A 22,205-nucleotide genomic window follows, 5' to 3' on the forward strand; every position below is an offset into this window, starting at 1 on the left:
ATGAGAGGCTGGTTTGGTGAAAAATTTGTGCGTTTAGGCCAGGGTTTGACTTCGTGTGGACGGGGCCTCAGTCATGAGGGATGCCCGCTGCAACATCTCCACATAGCCAGCTGCTGTTTGATGCCCCTGCACAACCTGAAGCTCCATTGTTCCATTGAAGGAAAACGCACCCCAAATCATGATGGCGCCCCCACCACTGTGCCGTGTAGAAAACATCTCAGGTGGGATCTCCTTGTGATGCCAGTAACGTTGGAAGCCATCAGGATCATCAAGGTAAAATTTTTTCTCAACAGAGAAGACAACTTTTTTCCACCTTTCAATGTCCCATGTTTGGTGCACCCTTGCAAAGTCCAAACAGGCAATTTTGTGGCGTTGAAGAAGACGTGCCCTTTGAAGACATTTTTTGTTTCTGAAGCCCTTCTCTCGCAGATGCCATCTGATGGTTATTGGGCTGCAGTCAGCACCAGTAATGTCTTAATTTGGGTAGAGGATCGTCCTGTGTCTTGACGGATAGCCAATCGGATCCTGCGGCTCAGAGCTGGTGAAATTTTTTGGGGTCTACCACTTGACTTTTTTGTTCCATAACCCTCAGGATCATTTAAAAAATGCAAAATGACTGTCTTACTGCGTCCAACCTTTGCAGTGATTGCATGTTGTAAGAGTCTTGACAGTGTAAAAACTTGACAGAAAATGAAATGGAATCCAGATGTTTGCACAGCTTTTGGTTTTTAAAGACTATGGTCTTAAACTTTTGATCAGCTGAAAAAAAATCATGTTTGAGTGTGATTTTAAGTATGAAATTAGTGAAATTTTAGTATACTTGAATAAACTACTTTTTGCTAAGGGCATAATTTACCGCAGTGTTTCTGTTGTAAAGTAATTGTTAATATATGAAAAATTTAAATGTTTAATAAGTTTGAACATTCCCTTTCAGAGTATTACTGCTGCCACTATCTGTATTAGGGTTGAAAAAATGGTTGGGGTGGCCAATTATTGGCTAAGGGTGGCCAGTGTCCCTCCTGGTCCCCCTTCTAGCTCCGCCACTGGACTCTCGTGGAATTGACTTTTAGACCATTAGAGTAAGGAGTTTTTATGGTTCCAGGGAGTGGTATGTCCCTGCAAGTCTTTGCACATTAGGCCCCAGCGCAGTTTCGGTCAGAAGCAGGGGAGGAGACCAGCTTGAAAGGGCGGATCCTGCGGAGAGGAGCACTGGGAGTGTTTGTCAGGATATGGGACGAGCGGAGGCGGCGCAGCAGGGACTTTACAGGAATAAGCAACCGTGCCTTCACTCCTTCACCGCAAAAACTCCCTCTCCCAGGTCATGCACTGAGTCCCAGACACAATCAGCTGGAACATGTACACCACGGAGCGCAGGCGGATGAGCCTGCGCGCAGCAAAGAGGAAGGATCCAGTGTGGGTGTCCGCTGGAAGTTTGTGGCAGGACTCCTCGGTGCTGGAACTGACAGCCAGCAACGGCGGCTCGGGTAAACAGCTCGTCTCCCCGCGAAGCAGGACCAGGGCGGTATCCGTGGCTTACATCGTCAGCGAGGACGCGTCTGTGCCCCAAACAGAGGAGAACCTGTCACTGAAATGTCTGAAGGAAGCCTGCGCGGACGCACACGCCTCCTTAAAAACCATTTCATTCGATAAAATATCAGTGGGAACCACAGACATCCTGGATAGTTTCTATAATGCAGGCAAGTGCAGGCATGCTGGGGGAAACATTATTATGCTGAGGAGTTAAACTCACCCTCCATGTTAAATCTCCCTGCAGATGTAGCAGTGGTGGAGATGAGCGACTCTTTCTGCCAGCCGTCTCTTTTCTATCATCTGGGAGTGAGAGAGAGCTTCAGCATGACTAATAACATCATCCTGTATTGTTATAAGCAGGAAAGCGATCTACAGGCTCTCAAGGTAACACTTGTCTTTGTTAATTGATCCAAGTAAAAGTTTAACTTGTGCTGCAGTTTTGGTGGATTACAAAACTGCTGGCTGTTAGTCAAGAAAAGCAAACAATGCACTGAGAGGAGTACACTTTGATTAAGTTATAATGAAAGTGGGTGCAGGTAACAGGGGCGGAGCTAGATGGGGGGCCAGGGGTGGCCATTGCCACCCTTAAGCCGGGCGTACACTGTGCGATTTTCGGCGCGATTTTCCAGTCATCCGAGAATTTTTCGATCGGGCTGACTTTCAGCCTGATCGTGCGTCGTGAGTGGTGTACTAGGGGTTACGAGTGGCAATCAGCCTCTCACAACCACCTCTTGATCAGGAATCGTGAGGTCAGGAGTCGTGGGCAAATCGCTTAGCGCATGTGTGCAAACAAGGATTCAGATGTAAGCACAGCAGCGTGGCAGGGATGCAATAAGTTAAATACAGTTCTGTCTGTAAAATTGACAGATCGTAGCAGCCACGTTTGCTCAGCCATGTCTTTTTTTTTCCAAATATGTCCTCGCCTTTTCTTTTAAAGACTTTCAGCACAAAATTGCGCAAATTGCTAAGGAAGCGCATTTCACTCTAGTGAGTTTAATATCCCCCTTCTATTTGTTTGGCTTCAGGATAGAGAGCTATGTAGATATTAGTACTTGTAAATATCAATTTAATGCAGAATGATATTGATAAAAGTAGGTAAGTAATGACGATGGTAAAGATGTTTGCTCCAGAACTCAAACTTGAAAGAATTTTATCCAATATAGCTTTTATCTAGATGGAAGTTTAAATATATGCATCTATTTGTTAGCAAAGGCTGTAGGGAACTATAGTTTGTCTTTATTTAGAAATATGGACGTTGTGCTTGTTCCTGTTGGAACTTTATAGATTGACCCTGAGGTTCTGGTGCCTATCCACTTTTGGGAACTCCTCAGTGTACATTGGTTAGTGCCTGGCCATCCTTATAAAAATTTTCTGGCTACACCTCTGGGTAAGTACACACAGTGAGCTTTGTTTAAAAAAAGAAAAGAAAAACTAATTGTCTTGGTAAAGCTTGGTTCTGATTTCTGAAGGGTTTAAATGCAGTTAAGTTCGTTATGTCTTTCATGGGCGGTTTTAGACAGGGGCCAACAAGGGCCAATGTCCCTGTAGAACAGGTCCTGGCTCCTCTTATAGCTTTTGGAAAGGAAAGCTCTATGTTTACGTCTTTAAGCTTTGATTCTTTCCAGAGAACAAACACTTTAAATATGTCTTCATAATGTAGAGTGGAGGTCTTCAACAGGGGTCCTCAAGGGGGTCCAAGGAGGTACTGAATGGGGGTCGCGAAAGTTTTGGTTGATTAGACTTTTTTTTATATTCCCCCCTGCAATTTTTTTTCCATTAATTGAAATGTATTTAAAGACACATTAACATGAATTCAACACATTCTAGTAAACAGATAAATCGAGGTCTTTCAGTCATCAATGCACACATTCAGTGACACACAGAAGCTCTTTCAAGCTGGACACCGTTTCATTCACAACACCTGTCCCATCAACCAGGAATCAGAATCAGAAATATTTTAATAATCCCAGGTTGAAATTATTTTTGTTAAATTACTCCATATGTAATAGAGTGACTATAGTACCAGTTTGATATAACACAATTTCATACAATAGATATAACTAGAGGGTCCCTGCTCCATCTCGCCATCAGTTTAGGGGTCCTTGGCCTGGAAAACGTTGAAGAACCCTGATGTAGAGTATATGTATTAAATAAGTTTGAGATTGGTGCACCTGCTGAACATAACAGGAGTTTTGGCCATTTGTAACCTGAGAAATGGCTCAGGTTACAAATGGCAGTGCTTACCGGGCTCATTTTTTCAGAAAGTCGGCCCAGAAATACAGTTAATGAAGCATTTTATAAATCTCCAGGATCTCCCCCTTGCACATCCTCACATCTTGCATCATTACGTTATACATATTTGCAAGACATCATTGGCTCCAGCCATATTAGGTAACTAGATCAAGGACATTCTGAATGCACAGTGACAGAGAGCTTAATGTGAGGAATTATCCACTCTGTCTCTGCTCCTATATCATTCCCTAATCTTTGTTATGTACATAATGAAGATGATACATTTTTATCCTGACATAACTGTAAGTGGAATGTAAGGAAAATATTAGCCATAACACTTTACAGGCAGTTATTATTAGGGTTTAAAAAGCACATACATTAATAATATAAACTAATTCTAACAACTAAAAACAGACACTGAAAATTAAGTGTATTTTCCCTTGATTTGGGGATGTAAGTAAGGCAATTTGCCAATGGAATAAGATGATTTATGTTTAAAATAAGGCTGCAACTAATGATTTTTTTGCAAATCGTTTAATCTGTCGGTTATTTTTTTCGCTTCATAATTAGATAGCCAAAGATTTCTTAAAGAAGATTTTTCACGAAATGAAACCATGTAACTAAAACTATTTCACGTGAGGAGTTCTGAATAGAGCTTATTAACAGACGAAAACATTTTCTTAATCTTAAATGCAAAATGTTTATATATTTTTTTTTTTACAATTTTGGTATAATTACTGGTCTAAGTGGGGCACTCTATCAGCTAAAGGCCTGTTTCAGAGTCTCTATACTTCACTTAATGATTAATCAATCACTAAATGAGTTGACGATTATTTCAATTTCAATCGTTTCATTCCTAGTTTAAAATAAGAAAAAAAAGAACATTATCTTATTTCAAGTGCATCATATCTAATTATTTTATTTTAAGGGGAATAAAAAAAAACATTCATTACATTGCATGCTCATCTTATTTAACCACTCAAATTAAAGGTAAATGGACTAATTTTAAGACATTTTTATTTATTTAAATAATTTTATGCAGTTTAATAAGAAATAGATTTCTTCAAAGAGACTATAACTAATTAGTTTCTTGGACCTGTCAGTATTTCACCTTTCCAATTTTAACAATTATTAAGAAATAACATTCAACCTTAAGCTCCAGCTATATTGAGATAGGACCACAGTTATAGTTTGTTAGATCAGGGAAATCCAACCAAGGCTTTGTTGCTTACTTAACATACAAAATTATGCACTCTTACCCTCTTAGGTTATGTTCATGTGGCGTTTATACATTTGATACTAGTTATAGTGCATGAACCACTTTCTGTCAATGGAATACTGTGATACATGGTCATTAAAGAAGGTGTTGGTAGTATTGTCATTGTGAGCAGATGCCAAGTCCTGATGAAAAGTAAAACCAGTCTGTTGGTTTTACTTCTGCATTATTTTCCCTCCAACAAACTCCATTACAATGCTTGGACCCATTGTGAACAGTCATGTCATAAAGGACTTTTTTAAAGATGGTCTAATATGTCAGACCATATAAAAATACACATATGAAAATACATTCAATTAAAAAAATGTTTTGTGTTTGGATGAAATTGTTAAATAAACTTTTTAGCAGCGTAAACTTGTAGCCTATTTGGTTGTTTAGTTTAACAGCATCTTAAAAATCTTTTAAAGGCTTCCATCTACTGTATTTGACTCTAATCGAAAGCCCATCAGGCATGCACAGATACAAAATAGTTACTGAAACCCATGAAAGCTTTCTCAGTGCTTACTGTTGCTTGAATTGTTTGTTTAGGAGCAGTGTGGGTGTTACACCTTCATCCCGTACGTGGTGTCACCTCAGGGCAAAGTGTTTGCCTGTGACGCCACCATGATGACCTGCATGAAAGAGCTGATGCAGCCTAGTTTACAGCTGGAGCCCCTTCTCACCCCGCTGGTGGAGAGATTGGTGCACCTGCTGAACAACGTGCACATTCAGTCCAGGTCAGTCAAGCACTTCAGGGCTCCAACCACCCAATTCATAAAGTCTTGTATGTGGCCTTCCGGTTAAAACCCAAACTTTCCCAACTTTCAGTTTCACCTTGTTGTTTTAATTAAGTACTGTAGAATATCAGAATGGTCTCTTTGTTTTTTTTGCTGACAGCGAGTACTTCAGGGAGTCTCTGAGGCAAGAGATCCGGATGGCACGGGAGCGATTTAGTGGGAAAGCCCTGAGCGAGGAGCTGAACCACATCCAGAGTCGCCTGGATAGCGTAGATCTGCTCACGCCTGATATAGTCATGAACCTGCTGTTGTCCTACCGAGATGTTCAGGTGATCACTTCATGAGTTTTCTGAAAAAAAAAAGTAATATTTAGAGTTTGTTTAATTCAATTTATCAAATCAATTTATCTTTCCATAATTTTTTTTTAATGAATCGATTCTTAATCGGATAGCAAAAGGTTCCATAAAGAACACTGTTTATGAAATAAAAAAAAAAAATTCCATTTGAGGAGTTCTGGATAAGGCTTATTGACAGACGAAAATGTTTTTATATCTTAAATGCAAGATGTTTATATATTTTTGTGAGTTCTCTGTCAGCTAAAGGCATGTTTTAGAGTCTCTAAACTCCAGTTAAATTAGTGTCAATTAGTCAATTAGTGAATTACTATTAATTAAATAATCGATTAATCATGATAAATCTAATTAATTGTTTTAGCTGTATTTCCAATAAACCTGAGCAGGGTCACAAATTTATTGTAAAAGGCTTTATAAATACTTTTAGTGATTAAACTGATCATAAACCATATTTGTTTAAATCATAACAATGTGTAATATTTCCTATGCTATTAAGACATTCACTTTTGTACTAACTCTGTTCTTTCTCCCTAGGATTATGATGCCATGATCAAACTGGTTGAGACTCTCAACAACCTGCCGATGTGTCAGGCTGCAAGGCATCAGAATATAAAGTTTCATTATATATTTGCTCTAAACAGGTACCCACATCTTTGTGTAATCTACTTAATTAATTATAAGTAATATCTACTCATGTTTCAGCCACAGGTTTTATTGTATGCTTAGTGTGGCTTTTGTTTCCTTCGTTGGCATTCAAACTTCTAAAGCACTCAGTCAAAGCTGCGGGCTGCAAAAATGATCCCATTTCCTGTTTTTAGGAGGAATCGCCCCGGCGATCGAGCAGAGGCTCTGAAATTAATCTTACCCATTGTGGAGTCTGGAGACAAGGTGGCATCAGATGTCTACTGCCTGTGTGGACGGATCTACAAAGACATGTTCATGAGCTCAGGCTTCACAGATGTGTCCAGCAGAGACCAGGCCTGCTACTGGTACGTCCACTTTATTTGTTTGTAGCTCTGGTCATACACTGCTGCTTTTTAATATAATCAAAAAAGTGAACTTCATTTAATATGGAGATTTAATGCAACACACATTGATATTTATTTAGTGAATATCGATGATTCAAGTCAATAAAAAAACAAAATAACTTTTCTCAGAAGAAAAGATTATTTTATTAGACTTAAAAGAGGACTTTTTAGATGGAGAAATGTAACATTCTGCTCAATCACAGATAGAACCGCTGACTTGATAGTTGTCCGTAGAACCTGTATGTTGAAACCGCGGGAAAACTGAGTGGAAGGAAAACATGTCACAGAAAAAGGACAATAAGTAACTGGGGCACTTACAAACTCTCCTTAACACATAAATGCAGCCCCCTTTTTGATGACCAACGTGTCTTTCTTCATTTTACACTGCAGTTAGATGCAATTTATTAAATTATTTGTGATTCCCCCTATAATTAATACTTCAAGTTTCACTTATGAAAGGTTTTATTTTTTGTCGTTTGTTTTTCTCTAGGTATGGGAAAGCGTTTGAGGTAGAGCCAAGCCTCCACTCTGGAATCAACAGTGTGATCCTCCTGATGGCAGCTGGACATGAGTTTGAGACTTCTATTGAGCTGCGCAAAATAGGTGCAAAAATAATTGCCTGTTGTGTTGTTGCTTGTTTTTATTTTTGTTTTAATCCATATTTTTGGAACGGATTTTCAAAAAGTTTCCATATATAAAAGGAAACTGAATAGCGTGTGTAAAGCTGATCTTTATGCACATCAACCCATTTGCATAAAATAAGGGGTACAGCTGATGCAAACTTTTTGCTCATTTGCCTTCAAGACTCTTTAGTGATTAACAACAGCAGAAGGGTTGTTAGATTATTTTCTGCTCAGTACTGCTCCACCATAACCTGTTTTTATCTCCCCCCTTAGTCTCAAATGGCTTATAACTAAAGCAGAGATATGCAATGCTGCATATCTTGTTAGCATTTAAATTACAAATAAATAAATACTGAGAATACTAATTATATGTATTGATAAACAGTTCTCAGTAGTTTTCAGTAATTATTCTTTAGATTTTTTTTGTATTGTTTTTTTCTCATTTGGATCATTTAGTTGAAACCTAGGACAGAGTTCAAATAAAGTTTTTAGTTGACTACTTCAAATTATTAATAAATTATTATATTATTATAGTAAATGAAAACTATCAAATCATTGTAATTTGAGAGAAAAATCAAAGCAAAATCTAGGCTGCAGAATCTACAGTGCAAAAATATAACATTTATTTCTATGAGTGCAGTTGTTTTCTGACTTTTTCAAAAATAAAAACAATTAACGCAATAAATGTTATAAAAAAATTATGAATCATTTCCAAAATTCTGTGATGGACTGTCAGCCTGTGCAGAGTGTGCCCTGCCTTTTGCACTTAGATTGCTGTAGATGCGCACCAATCCCTGATGGATTAAGCGAGAGAAGATGGATGGACTTCCAAAATTCTTAAGATTTTACTGCAATAGTATAATTTTACACAGATACCAATCAACCTGCCCGCCTCTACTAAATAGAGGAGTTCAGAAGTTTAAGTTGTTGGCCGAGACTTGCTATTAGCCTTATTGTTTAGCAAAAATGTTTATGGTCATTGTGGCCAGAAAGTAGGGACTGATACAATGACAGAGATGGAGAGAGAGGCTTTAGGATTAAGAACATGTTTGCACTGTCAGAAATAATAATTGTAGGATAATATCAGTGGTGAAAATGAGTGAGACATCCATCCATCAATTTTCTGACACGCTTAATCCCAAGTGGGGTCACGAAGGGTGCTAGTGCCCATCCCCAGCTGTCTACGGGTGAGAGGCAGGTACAGCCTGAACAGGTTGCCAGTCCATCGCAGGGCAACACAGAGACAAACAGGACAAACAACCATTCACACACACACTCACACTGAAGGGGAATTTAGAGAAGCCAATTAACCTAACAGTCATGTTTTTGGACTGTGGGAGGAAGCCGGAGTACCCGGAGAAAACCCACACATGTTCAGGGAGAACATGCACACTCCATGCAGAAAGACCCCAGGCTGGGACTCGAACCCGCAACCTTCTTGCTGCAAGGCAGCAGTGCTACCGACTGCATGAGTGAGACAGATTAATGCATTTTATGCAATTACACTGAGAATAAAACACAGTGACCATGCATAAGTATTTCACGCTCTGTAGATCTTCACACACTTTGTGCAAAGCGATAATGTTGTATTACTTATTATGGGCCTAACTTAGTTTTTAATATTTTGGGTTATGCAGGCATTGTGAGGAGGTGGTGAAGATAAATCCAGCTGTTTAGAGATTAATCTTGCTGCAAATCTGATTGTAGCGTCAGAGAGGAGCTGACAGTCAGCTTTGCCATGTTTTTAATTGATATTTATTCATTTTAATTTAACTTTAACTTTTTCTTTTTAGTTTTTTTTTTGTTTTGCTTGAAGCACATTGAGACTCTTATGCAAAATACACCCTGAATAGCAGTCATCATAATTATTTTTGTATAATGATAATCGTTATTGTCTCCCATCTTCATTGCTTTGAATTCCTCCTGTCATTTATGGCCACTCCCAACTGCCAGTAGAACATGCAGTTCCCTCATCTAAATAGAATGGACCAAGTTGGTTTGGCACTTCTTCACTACTTCCGTCTGCACGCTGTGTTTGTGGATCACCAGCACCATGTCCACTTATTATACATGTAACTTTAATGCTCCTTACTTGGAAGCGTTGATGATCAGGTTTTCATTGTAACAAGCTATTCTTTACATGAGAAAAAAATGGTATGATATAAACAATGTGTGTATCTATTGTTTTACTTAAAATTGCATCAAATTCTTTTTGCAAGCAAAAAAGAAATCAGAGGGGATTTATTTTGTGATGCATTTTTTGTAGCTATGCATAAGCATCAGATATCATATTGATATCATGTTAATATTCTGGTAATGTGCTGTGTTTTGTAATATTTAGGTGTTACCATAAGCACCCTGCTCGGCAGAAAGGGCAGTTTGGAGAAGATGACGGAATACTGGGATGTAGGTTTCTACCTTGGAGCAAATATTCTCGCTAAAGAGTTCAGGAAAGTCATAGAAGCTTCTGAGAAGCTCTACAGACTAAAGGCTCCTGTTTGGTAAGAGGCATAAGCTCTTCAACGCTGTTTTTGATATATTCTTTAAGTGCTTGGAAAGCCTTTTAGTTGTAACTCCATGTGGACTTATCAATGTCGCATGTTTCTCTCAGGTATCTGGCATCCATTATGGAAACATACATCCTGTATCGCCAGTTTGCCAAGCCCCCTGAGGTGCGGTCTCCCAAACAAGATACAGTTGACTTCTGGATGGAGCTGCTTTTGCAATCCTGCAAACCCACCATCTCGACAAATCGCTGCCCTGTAAGAGAATACAAGCAGCAGCTTTACACTTGTTGTGGCATTCTTGGCAAAGATGTTTAAAAAGTGTTGAAATAAATGTAACTTGTTAAACAGAAAAAAAAATCTAAAAAAAAAATAGTAAAATTTGGCCAAATGAAATTTTATTTTAAATGTTCTTTTTATAGGAATTATGAAAAGCACATTGAGAACCAAACTCCTTCTCCGCTTGTAGAGAGACTAGATGAGACTAGAGACTGATTCCGCTCTCCACGGGTCACTATGAAAGACATGGTCAAATGCCTTCTTCAGATCCACAAAACAGATTTGGACCAGCTGGGCAAACTCCCAAGCACCCTTGAACATCCTTCAGATAGTATAGAGCTGATGCAGTGTTCCATGGCTCGGACAAAAACCACACTGCTCCTGAAGCTGAGGTTCAATAGTCAGCCAGGCTCTCCTCTCCAGCTCCCTGGCATAGGCATTTGTGGGGAGGCCAAGAAGTGTGATTGCATTATAATTTGAACACAACTACGGTTCCCCTTCTTATTCAGGGAAACCACCACTCCAATCTGCCAGAGCCACTGTCCCTGACCTCCATGCCACTGTCCCTGACCTCTAATAACATCCAAAGACCTAAAGCTGGACATACTCTGTACAATATTATCAATCATTGTACTCAGCTACAGCTCAACAGCTAAGTTGACAGCTCATGCTGTATGTTCTTACACTGTACACCCTGACGCTCTGATGCGATCTAACTGCTCACACTGTACATCCAAAGGCCACATGTCGGGCTCTGTGTCAAGAGATGGCTCTGGTCGGACTCGTCAATCTGGAAGAAGAAGAACTCCCTTGTTTGACATGAGCAGTGCGGAAGGTTCTGCTAAATCTGCTCGTAGAGAGTCAGCTCTGCTTCAACAGCAGGATTTGCCCAAGATCCAACCCCTCACTAGGGTTGACTGAATTTCCAACATGGTTGATTTTGTCCCAGCCTTATGATTCCTGATGTGGAGGTAGCCGTGAGAGACTGATTTCCCCTCATTACCCCCTGTATACTACATGACACAAGATGTACGCTCGATTTTTCTTGTCATATTAAGGGCCGTTTGAACTGCCCTCACCCAGGGCTCGTTTGCTTTGGGAGACCCTACCAGGGGCATTTAAGCCTCTGACAACATAATCTCTCGGCACTGAAATCCCTACACCATGTTAAGGTGGTGGTTTTCATTTACTGTCAGAGTGCAAATATAGGATATAAGTAATCATCATGAAGTGAAGTTTACAGTAAAGCCACTGCCAAAAACGAGACTGCAGCAAAGTTTTAATGCAGTAAACAGATTTTGTCATTAAATCAAGGTCTGCTGAACCAATAATAGCCATTGGATTTCTGTCACAGGTGCTCATTCTGGAGCCCAGTAAAGTCTTCCAGCCGTCTATTGTGAGCGTCAGCGAAGAGGACGAGAGTCGCACTGTTCAGTTAAAACATGTCACTCCTTTGAAGGTTTGGGCTCTCAAATATTTTTCTGTTTGTTTATACATCAACAAACTAGGTATTATATCCAGTGCTGTCTTACTAAAGAAATAGCTTTGCTCATTGATGTTGAAGTTAATGTTTAACTAGTGCAGTGCATTATAATAAGCTTGTAAGGTAAGTTTATTATAGTAATTAGGACTTGTCACCTGCTAAGTATTGACTGGTCTCTATTCCTGTTCTTCTATTTGTGGACTCATGCAAATTAAAACAGTTTTAACAGGTAGTTTAACCAACAAGTTGATTCTTTTTTAATATCTTATTTTCTTTTTTGTGGTTGATTCTGCAGAAAGGCCTACATCAGTGGACTTTCCCAGCTAATGCAATCCGAGGAGTGAGGTAAGGAGAAGAGCAGCATGTGCAAACACCTTTCAGCTGGATGTGTTGTAGCCAGGGGGGCCCATAACATGTGGGTTGTCTGGGCAACCTTGGCTTGCCCTCAAATTTCTGTTCGGTCAGCATGGCTTCACTTTAGGCTTGACTTCTCTCCTCTTTATTTGTTGATATCCCTTGTGGCTGCTGATCTGTGTCACTGTGCACTTAAGCATTATCTAATGTGGTAATTTAGGCCATTTAGAGCCAACAATAATAAAGCAGCAAGCTGTTGGACTGTTAATGATGTCATTAGATTCCAGTGTTATGTCGGGAGATTTCTACTGAAGCCTAACATGACCACACCCATCTCTTATCCTTTACCGTGCTGGAGAACCTTTAACATTCAAACAATAGCTGTTGTTCCAAATAGGAAATAAATGATTTACAAATAAGTTGAATTTTTTTGTATCCGTTTTCCCTAAAGTGCGTCAAAGATCGATGAGAGGAGCTGCTTCCTGTACGTTCACTATAATTCTGATGACTTCCAGCTTTGCTTCCCGTCAGAGATCCACTGTAAGGGGTGAGTAACTTGTATATTTGCACCAAAGAGTGACCTATTTACCGCCAAACTGCACAAACTGGCTGTGCAAATAAACAGAGCCACCTCCACAAAGTGGAGGAGGATTAAAAGGAGAGTTTTTAGGCTGAATGCGAGCAATGGCTTAAGATCAGTGTGACGAAATCCTGTCGAGTGACTCATGTTTCCTTTGTACCTTCCAAAAAAAAAAAATCATTTAAGCATATTTTTCCCGTGTTTTTTTTAATTGCATACACCTTTTTTAGTGTAGCACCACAGTTTAAGTTTAGTTTGGGATATAATTTTTCTGACTTCTTGAGATATTTTCATTGAAGGCTGTATTTACTAGTTCTCCTGTTACCTGGAAATGTTTACAACTGAACTTCTTCCAGGGAACTTGGAGTAAAACTGAAACTGTTGGCTCAGTGAAAGTTCATGAGAAAGCTCTTAAATAATATCAACCTTTCATTCTTTTTTGTTATCATAATGATTTTTAGGAAAACTGAACCTTTGCCCTCCTGTAAGATACTAGCTTAAGCTGTATCAAAATGAATTAAGTCATCTGTCAGGGTACGTTTTTATCTACCATGTTTTTTTTTCTCCCACACTGTTTACATTTGATCACTGCTGCATTTTATGGAATGGAAATGCTCATTTACTGTCTGGAAAGCTGTACTAAACGAAATTTTGTTTTGTACAAACTCTGTGTATACAAAATGACAATAAAAGGTGTCTAAGATCTAGCAAAACATGAAGACCATGAAAAAAATATCTTGTTTTGGTTCCAAAACTGTGCTTTCTGGGCCTCCCTTTGGTTTACATAAAGTTTCCATGACCTCCAAATTCCTATCTGCTTTGAATCGCATAACTGTTTTTGTTTTTTAACTTTTCGATTTACTATTTCAATTCAACATTGGTTATCAATATATTTAAAATGGAATAACTCTATAAATGGGTCATTTTATTCCATTCATTTTTTCCAGCCTTTTTTACTCTGACCCAACCTTTGATTGGACCATTCCTTCAAAAACATTCCTGCCCTAGCTCTGTTATTGTTGCCCTGCTGAAAGGAAGGGGGGTGTGGGGGATTCTTTAGCCTCATCTAACTGGTTGTATTCCAATGCTGGCCTGCATTTGGAGAATGACTGGTTGTATTGTAAAGCACTTTGAGGTGTTTTGACTCAAAATGCTGCAGGACCTTTACCATATTAAGCCCCTTTTCATTCCTTTCACCTTACCTGGCTAATTTAACTTTCCCAGGTCCTTCCATAACATTAGTTCCTTGTCTGAGGCGGGATTTCTCAGGGACTGTCAGAGGGAACGTAACAACGCTGATTTTTTGATAGGTCTGAATGATTTCAGAGCAGTAGAAGGCACAGACATCCCCTAAAATCTCTTTCCCCAGGTTAGACATATCCTTGCCCTTTAAATCCTGGGGCTTTCAGTTGATAATGAGCAATTGATATTGTTGTTTTTTGTTGTTTCTTTGTTGTTGTTTTTTACAATACAGTGTTTAAACCTCTCCAAAACTTTCTACCAGCTTTGTCTCTGTTTCTTCCTGATGTAATGCTCACTCACTAATCTTCTTTAATAAATCTCTGAGGTCATCACAAAACAGGTGGATATATTATGAGATTAAATACACATAGATAGACTCAGATTTTTAGATGCAATTATTAAATTATTAGAGTATCAGATTAAAGGAAACTAAATGCAAATACAAACCAGTTCTTAAAACCACTTGTTCCTTTTTTCCATCACATTTAACCCCAATAAGTACCACAGAGTTAGACTTAGACTGGTTTATTTTGTCATTTTGTATACACGAATGTAAACAAAAAGAAATTTCATTTAAAATAGCTTTAGACAATTTCATTTTTTAAAGTGCAGCCTTGAAAAACATTAATAAATACATAAAAAAAAGTAATATAAATATATGACTGTATATTTACAGTTCTAACATACATTTTTTGTGTGGTTTAAATATGAAAATGATATAGATCTATAGTCAAGTGTTTACTTGTCGTTAGTAACATTTTTTTTAAGCAGCACCTTTTTTTTTTTACAAACATCCATGACTGCATGACGTCACCAAGTAGTTACACATTTTTCACCCCACATCTTTAATAGATATTGAACTATATGAGAAATCTTGATTTATTCAAACCAAGTATTTGCAATATGTTATATTTTGACTTTGAAGAAAAGAAGTTAACGGTAAATGTCTTCTGATCTTGGAAGTCACTGTAATCATGTTCGAGTTAGTAGACATCTTGACTCAGCTCATTTTTCAAAACTGGTGGCCTTTTTTTAAATCAAAATCGATAGAATTATATATCATGAATTGATATTAATTGTGTTTTCTGTCAATGTTTTCTAGTTTCTGCGAGTTGGTGAACTCTCTACTTCACCAGGCTGAAAACCTTACTCAAGACCCCCAACTTCTAACTCAGGGAATACTTGAGGTCAGTCTCAGTCTGTATTTCTTTCCTCTGACGTAACATGCTTTCTATTTTAGATCTGTCCAGGCTGTGAATCAAGAAAAGCAGCAGCGTTTTCCTGGAAAATGCATTCCCAAGCACAGTGTGACTTTTCCAACCCTGCTTTTTGTGCGCCATAGTTAAAACAGAAGTGTAATTCAGAACTGCCCCTCTCATTATCTACCTGTGAAATTCCCCACATTTCTGTTTTTATTTCCAGTTATTGATGCCGTCTGTTTCACATTTCAGTTCGTCTATGAGACCAATGAGAATGGAGACAGGGTTGTTCTTGGGAAGGGGACGTATGGTGTGGTGTACGCTGGTAGAGACCTCAGCAACCAGGTCCGCATCGCCATTAAAGAGATTCCTGAAAAAGACAGCACGTAAGAGATTTAATCTGTTTTTGTTAGAAATGTTTTTTTTAAAGAAGTTTTTCTTTTTACTTGCATACTTACTTTAGAGTCACATTACCAGGTGATGAAAAAATGCAAACTTTGTTGAGATGAAAGGATTTGAATAAATTAAAAAACAATCTTTGGAGTATTTAGAATATTTGTTGTAAATATCTGTGCTTCTAACGCCTCTATTTGAGTATAATCCTTGATTTCATGACTAAAACCCCGGTATCACATATGCTGCTGAACTTGTGTTACTCAGGTACTCGCAGCCGCTCCACGAGGAAATAGCTCTACATAAAAGGCTGAAACACAGGAATATTGTCCAGTATCTTGGCTCCATCAGTCAGGATGGATTCATCAAGATCTTCATGGAAGAAGTACCAGGAGGTAGAAGCTTACATTTAAAACTCATACAGCATCCTCAGTACCAATTCACATTCACCCTTCTTAAAATAAATCTGCTTATTGCTCCAGTGTTAATACATGAGTGAATCTTTAAAGATCAAACCCTTTTTTTTTCACCAAAGTATGTTAAGACATAATCAAAATAATTATTTTACAATGTACTTGATTCGATAGGGGAGAACTTAGTCTTGTATTGTGTAATTTATAAGGGTTAGATCACATAAAAACGTTCATCCTTACTTTTATCCGACCAAAGCAAATGTTTGAGGTATAGATCGAGGTGGTGTACCAAACTCTGCATCAGTCTTTTTGATGTTAGGACAGAGGAGGCTTTGTCCTGGCATGCTAACAACCAGTTGGAATGTGGATAGATGCAATTGTTGTTTTCTAGACCCCAATTAATTTGTTATAAGTGGGCTCTTTTTTCCACTCCAGCATCCTCACTCTGTAACTTGTTATAATAGCATTTTTAGCTGCTCTAAATCGAAATTTAAGCAAGTTTAAACAGTTTCCTTACAGCTACTGCCAACCTGTAGTGATCACCACATTTCAAACTGATTTTGAACGGCATGTTTTTCAAGGGATTCTAGGAGAAGTGAGCTTTTTTTTTTCTTTCTACAATAAAAAGAAATTATGTGTGAGTATTTGTTATTAGATACCCTTTTATTGTAGCTGTTGTAAGTGGAATCTAATAATATTACGAGGTTGCAACCTATATAAGTATGCAAGCCAGGAGAACAGAATGGTCCAGAGTGCTGAAGAAGCAGAACTTTGGTACAAAATATTCAGTACTTGGCAAGAATCTAAAGCCCGACTGGAATTTAGTAGATTGGATATCTAATATATATCTAATCTATGTTTATACATTTTTTCTTTCGTTTTTTTTATATTTTCATAGGTTTCGAATTTCTAAAATGACGCAAATCCAGTAAGTGTTCTGTAGCAGACAGTAACGTTCTGTTATTATGGGAAAATATGTCATCTGGAGGAGCAGAGACTTGCCTGGTTGGAATTTCCAGAACATGCAGAGCCAAGTGCTGCTTCCAAGTCTGACCTCTTTTTTTTTCAATGTAATTTTTTTTGATGGATTGCTGCTCTTCAAGGGCTTAATGTTCTCAAAAGAACAAACGCTCACGTGACGATCTAACATTAACAGGAAACCGGTTCCAAAGCTTTAGTTCTAAAAATATCTCGTTTAAGAAAACATTTTCAGACAGTGATGTAATTGTATTTAAGGACAAAAAACTCTAAGAAGAAGTAAGCTATTTAGATTTTCATAGAAGCAGTCTAATAAATGACATTCTAAACCTTTAAAGCTTCTGCATTAGACCGAAATGTGACCATCCTAATATATTTCACTTTATCAGGAAGTCTGTCGTCTCTGCTGCGATCCAAATGGGGCCCTTTGAAGGACAACGAAGCCACCATCATCTTCTACACCAAGCAGATCCTCGAGGGACTAAAGTATCTCCATGACAACCAGATTGTCCACAGAGACATTAAGGTGATTAGTGCTTCCCTTTAACATACTTTCTGACGTCATGTAGCCTGTAAATACAGGGCTGAAGTTCTGTATGAATAGTCCTGGATCTCCTGAAGTTAATTATAAATATCTATTTAAACCTCCGCTAACGCCGTAAAAAAATACAAAACATTTCCACGTTTCTTAGTAAAACAAGCTTATTTGTTTGAATATCTTCTTTACATCATACCTGGCTTTAAAAGTGGGGGCTGTTACGGGGGCTGCTTAAATTCACAAAGGTTTAAAGGTCAGTTTCTTTTCTATATGCTTTCAAAATGTGTAAAGCAATCAAGAATCTAAATATCTCAAATAAACAAGAGGTGACGGGGAGAGGAAACTTCACATTTAGACACAATGAATTATTTTTGCACTTAGTAACTACAATCCACACCATCGTATTATCTGAAATACGATTCAGGGCTAAGCTCACTATTGCATATTTTGATAGCGAATATGATCTGATTTAGTCAACAAGTGTAGTGTAGTTAAGACTTAAAGGGAAACTCACCATACAATCAACTTTTGTTTTGATGTGCAGAAAACAGTATAAGTAGGGTCTATGGGGTGATATTTAAATGCTACTCTGCTTTTGCTTTTTTTTTTATTAATTGCAATCATTGGTTAATTTTATCTAAAGCTGGTTTTATAAAGTACAGCATCTAATTTTTTTATTATAAAACTTACTTGAGGAAAAAATTTAAATCTAATTTGATTGGAGATAACCAGAGATTGTTAGTTAGACCATATGACCCAGGTCTACAGGGCACTAAAACCAATCAGTGAGGGATTTAATTTAATCATACATGAAAGGAGAAGTGAGTAAATACTGCAGTCTTCAACCCCTTGGAACATAAAGGAAAACATTGTGCTGTCTTAATTTTATATATTATATGATTTCAGTCAATTCCAGTCAAATCTTCTGATTCATCATCCTTGCACACTTCCCTGTTACATACTGCTTTACAAATTTCAAAAGAGCTTCCGTTTTATAATTTATTCCTCAAAGACAAGCAACCAGACTGTGTGATTTGCTACCACTGCTGCAGCTGTCGTATAGCTTTAAATGCAGAACCAGATTCCACTACAGCTTCCTCCCACATGTTATAAAGGCTGTTAAACTTTCAGTAATCCACTCCTCCCACCTTACATGGGGAACTGGTCACTTCACATTTAGAAACTGTGAACTCTTTTTGCACTGAGTAACTTCTATCTGCACCACCATATGAGCTGTTCATCATTGCAACACATCCTGCTGCTACATGTGTTTCTATGTTTCTACTATTTCTGAGCATGTAAAATGTTCAGAAATAGTAGAAACATGGGGGGGTCTACATTGCTGACAATGCTCACAATATTTAAATTCTGTTTCTCTTGCTTTTATTTTTTATAGTCTGTTTAAATTCTCTTTATTTGACATACACACTTTTTTATGTTTTTCTATTCAGTTGCTATTCACTTGCTGTGAAATTTTCCTCAAATGTGCACTGTAAAGTCATTGCGTTTTTCAAGAAAAAACATTTGAGACTGAGTCTAAAGTCTAGTTGATAATAATAAAAAAAACAAGCCTAGAAAGACGTTTTGCCACCAGTGCAACATCGACTATATTACCGTATTTTCTGGAGTATAAGCCACTACTTTTTTCCCTGGCTTTATTATATGTGGCTTATAACAAGTTTCGGCTTTTCTGTGCATTTTTCCTAACCGCCAGAGGGGGAAGTCAGAGTTAGAAATTAAAGAATAAACTGGCTAATTTTCATTTTGCACAAGAACATGGTAGCAGCAGACACTACGGAGAACAAATGTCCCAAATTCACAAATTTAGCCATTTATTTGCCGCATTAAAACTGTGGAAACGATGAAAAGAGAATGGGCTGAAATAAAAGCCGACGAAGCCTGTCACTACCCGATCCCTGCCGGAAACACGATTATTTTTTTTAAAATCCGCATCAAGATATACATCTGAGTCACCCTCGATTTTATTTTTGTTAAAAAGACCTAAATGACATTTTTCCGTCCCCCAAAACAGTAAACGTACTAAAATATAATATGTTAAAGCTTAATAATGTATTTCCTGTGAAAATAAATGCCTTAAAATCAGAGGCGTAGATAAATTTCTTTCAGTTTTAAGTTCTGAGGCGAGCATATTTTCCATTGTCATTACTTACCTACTTTTATCAATAATCATCCTGCATAAAATTGATATTTACAAGTATTAATATATACATAAATTGATTATTTAATACGTTTTTATAAAAATAGTTATCTATGATATCACTAAAGACTCCTAGATGAATGCAAAGACACATAATTTTCTCTTTACCCGATAAAACACAAAATCTAGTTATGAAAAAAGCAGGAATTCTGTACTTACCATCTTTAATGTTAGTATATTGATGTGCATGATTACCACAGTGTTTTTTGTTATCAAGTAATTAAGCATATATGAAAAAATAGTATATAATATATGAAAAATTAAAATGTTTTGAATATTCCAATTGATTATTATGGGAAAAACAATGGTTGGTGTGGCCACAGGGATGGCCAATGATTGGCTAAGGGTGGCCATGGCCACCCCTGGCCCCCCATCTAGCTCCGCCCCTGCTTAAATTCCTTTCTGTTTTATCACTCGTCTCTGCCCGATCTGTACTGGAAATGGGATGGTAAGCTAACTTATCTAAGCTAAGATATCAGCGGCTTATATCCCGCTGCGGCTTATATATGTACGTTTCTAGTTCTTTCAAAAAATGTTTTGGGCGCAGCTTATAGTGAGATGCGCACTATAGTCTGGAAAATACGGTACTTTGATAATGTATATAAAAACTTATGTCATATGAAACTTTCAATGTTTCAGGATCCTAACAACATCTCTGCCTTCTGGGGTTTTTCACCATGGCTTTTTTTTCTCAAATACGTTTTTGTTTCTGTGCTGCAGGGCGACAACGTTCTCATCAACACCTACAGCGGCGTGTTAAAGATCTCTGATTTTGGGACCTCCAAGCGGTTAGCAGGGATCAATCCCTGCACTGAAACATTTACGGGTAAGAATCAGATTGTTCCTGTGCTAAATTAAGCCCATCTTGTGTTTTTAGTTTCATGCTTATCCTGGTAGTTGGTTAAGAAGTCAGATTATTCACCCGCCTTTCTTTTAAAGGAACACTTCAGTACATGGCTCCAGAAATTATAGACCAGGGACCTCGAGGTTATGGGAAGCCTGCTGATATCTGGTCCCTGGGGTGCACTATCATAGAAATGGCAACAGGCAAGCCTCCCTTTCACGAGCTGGGAAGTCCTCAGGCAGCCATGTTTAAGGTAGGCAACTAACATGTTGAGATTTAATGACCATGGATGGTTTTTCCAGACCTAAAGAAATAATCAAATGTTCCATTTTAGCGGATATTAAAAGATTTTCCAAATTATTGGTGAAAGCAGCAGCTTTCTTACTCTCCTTACTGTAAACCCAGCAGTTTGATGCTTTTTCACTTTTCCCAGGCCAGCTGCTTTTCATCTCATGTTTACACTAAAAACTTCCCACATCAGCCCACCTCCCACGATATTTTTAGGTGGGACTTTTCCTTCAGAAGGACTTCAGTGGAGAAATGTTTCTCTGATGTTGTTTTGATAACAATCCAAACCTGTTCAGTCAATGTGAAAGGCCTTTCCTTTGCAGCATTTAATAAAGTATTTTTTTATTGTAGTGCACACAATGTTTAGTGTTTGACAAATTTGATTGCATTATTAAGATTCTGGAAATGTCTGCACTGAATATTGTAATAGCAACTTGAACATTGGTAGACACACTGTTTCAATCTACATGTTACAAATTATTATAATGGTAATGCAGCTAAGCTGTAGCACTCTTAAATTCTCAGGGCTTTTAAAAGAAAACTAAACAATCCAGACTGAGCATTCTATTACTGAATCTTGAAGTGAAGAAAAAGTCAAAGCTCCCAACAGAGGGAGCTATTTCAATATGTTTATCTGTTTTACAATACTTTACACTGCCTGAAAATCAAATTCTAATGTCCAGGTTCTGGTCTGAGCTCTGTAATGGCCAGTCAAATTTCTCTTGCATATGCAACCATTAGAACATCCCAACTCATTGTTGGGTGCGACTCAGTGGCTATGTAGTGCATCAATTTTCTTTCTTTCTTTCTTTCTTTCTTTTTTTGTTGTTGTTGTAATTTTCCTTTTTATTTCTCCCTTCTCTTTTACATTAAAAAACAAACAAACAAAAAAAAGCTGAACATCTAAAAATCTAAATTTTTAAATGTGAGACCAAAGACCTTGAAAACATCATCCGAGAAGTGATAAGTGGTGGCAGTATCAGGTTGTGGGAATGCTTTTGTTAAGCTTATATCCCTTTAGAGCATTTAAAATGTAGTGAAACACTTGATGCCGGGACAGAGGTTCACCCTTCAGCCCAATCACAACTAAATGAATATTTTGAGTTAAGGCGGAATGATTTAGGTGTTAAAATG

The 22,205-nt window shown here is 37.9% G+C and overlaps 1 protein-coding gene across 1 annotated transcript in view; it reads left to right on the plus strand.

Annotated features, from left to right (window-relative positions):
• The first annotated feature begins 1,106 nt into the window (after nucleotides 1-1,106).
• LOC107084615 (mitogen-activated protein kinase kinase kinase 5-like) overlaps nucleotides 1,107-22,205 on the plus strand; it is a 28,482-nt gene continuing 7,383 nt past the window's right edge. The window contains exons 1-18 of the mRNA XM_015374540.1: nucleotides 1,107-1,697; nucleotides 1,775-1,914; nucleotides 5,567-5,754; nucleotides 5,915-6,083; nucleotides 6,642-6,748; nucleotides 6,926-7,096; nucleotides 7,626-7,738; nucleotides 10,100-10,259; nucleotides 10,370-10,520; nucleotides 11,896-12,000; nucleotides 12,320-12,369; nucleotides 12,830-12,925; nucleotides 15,303-15,387; nucleotides 15,652-15,785; nucleotides 16,060-16,187; nucleotides 17,573-17,709; nucleotides 20,660-20,765; nucleotides 20,879-21,036. Coding sequence (XP_015230026.1) covers nucleotides 1,355-1,697; nucleotides 1,775-1,914; nucleotides 5,567-5,754; nucleotides 5,915-6,083; nucleotides 6,642-6,748; nucleotides 6,926-7,096; nucleotides 7,626-7,738; nucleotides 10,100-10,259; nucleotides 10,370-10,520; nucleotides 11,896-12,000; nucleotides 12,320-12,369; nucleotides 12,830-12,925; nucleotides 15,303-15,387; nucleotides 15,652-15,785; nucleotides 16,060-16,187; nucleotides 17,573-17,709; nucleotides 20,660-20,765; nucleotides 20,879-21,036 — 2,541 coding nt within the window. The 5' untranslated portion in view covers nucleotides 1,107-1,354. The remainder of the gene's footprint in view (nucleotides 1,698-1,774; nucleotides 1,915-5,566; nucleotides 5,755-5,914; nucleotides 6,084-6,641; nucleotides 6,749-6,925; nucleotides 7,097-7,625; nucleotides 7,739-10,099; nucleotides 10,260-10,369; nucleotides 10,521-11,895; nucleotides 12,001-12,319; nucleotides 12,370-12,829; nucleotides 12,926-15,302; nucleotides 15,388-15,651; nucleotides 15,786-16,059; nucleotides 16,188-17,572; nucleotides 17,710-20,659; nucleotides 20,766-20,878; nucleotides 21,037-22,205) is intronic.

Source organism: Cyprinodon variegatus, unplaced genomic scaffold (assembly GCF_000732505.1).
Source record: "Cyprinodon variegatus isolate N-32 unplaced genomic scaffold, C_variegatus-1.0 Scaffold6, whole genome shotgun sequence".
In the NCBI taxonomy this organism is placed as follows: Eukaryota; Metazoa; Chordata; class Actinopteri; order Cyprinodontiformes; family Cyprinodontidae; genus Cyprinodon; species Cyprinodon variegatus.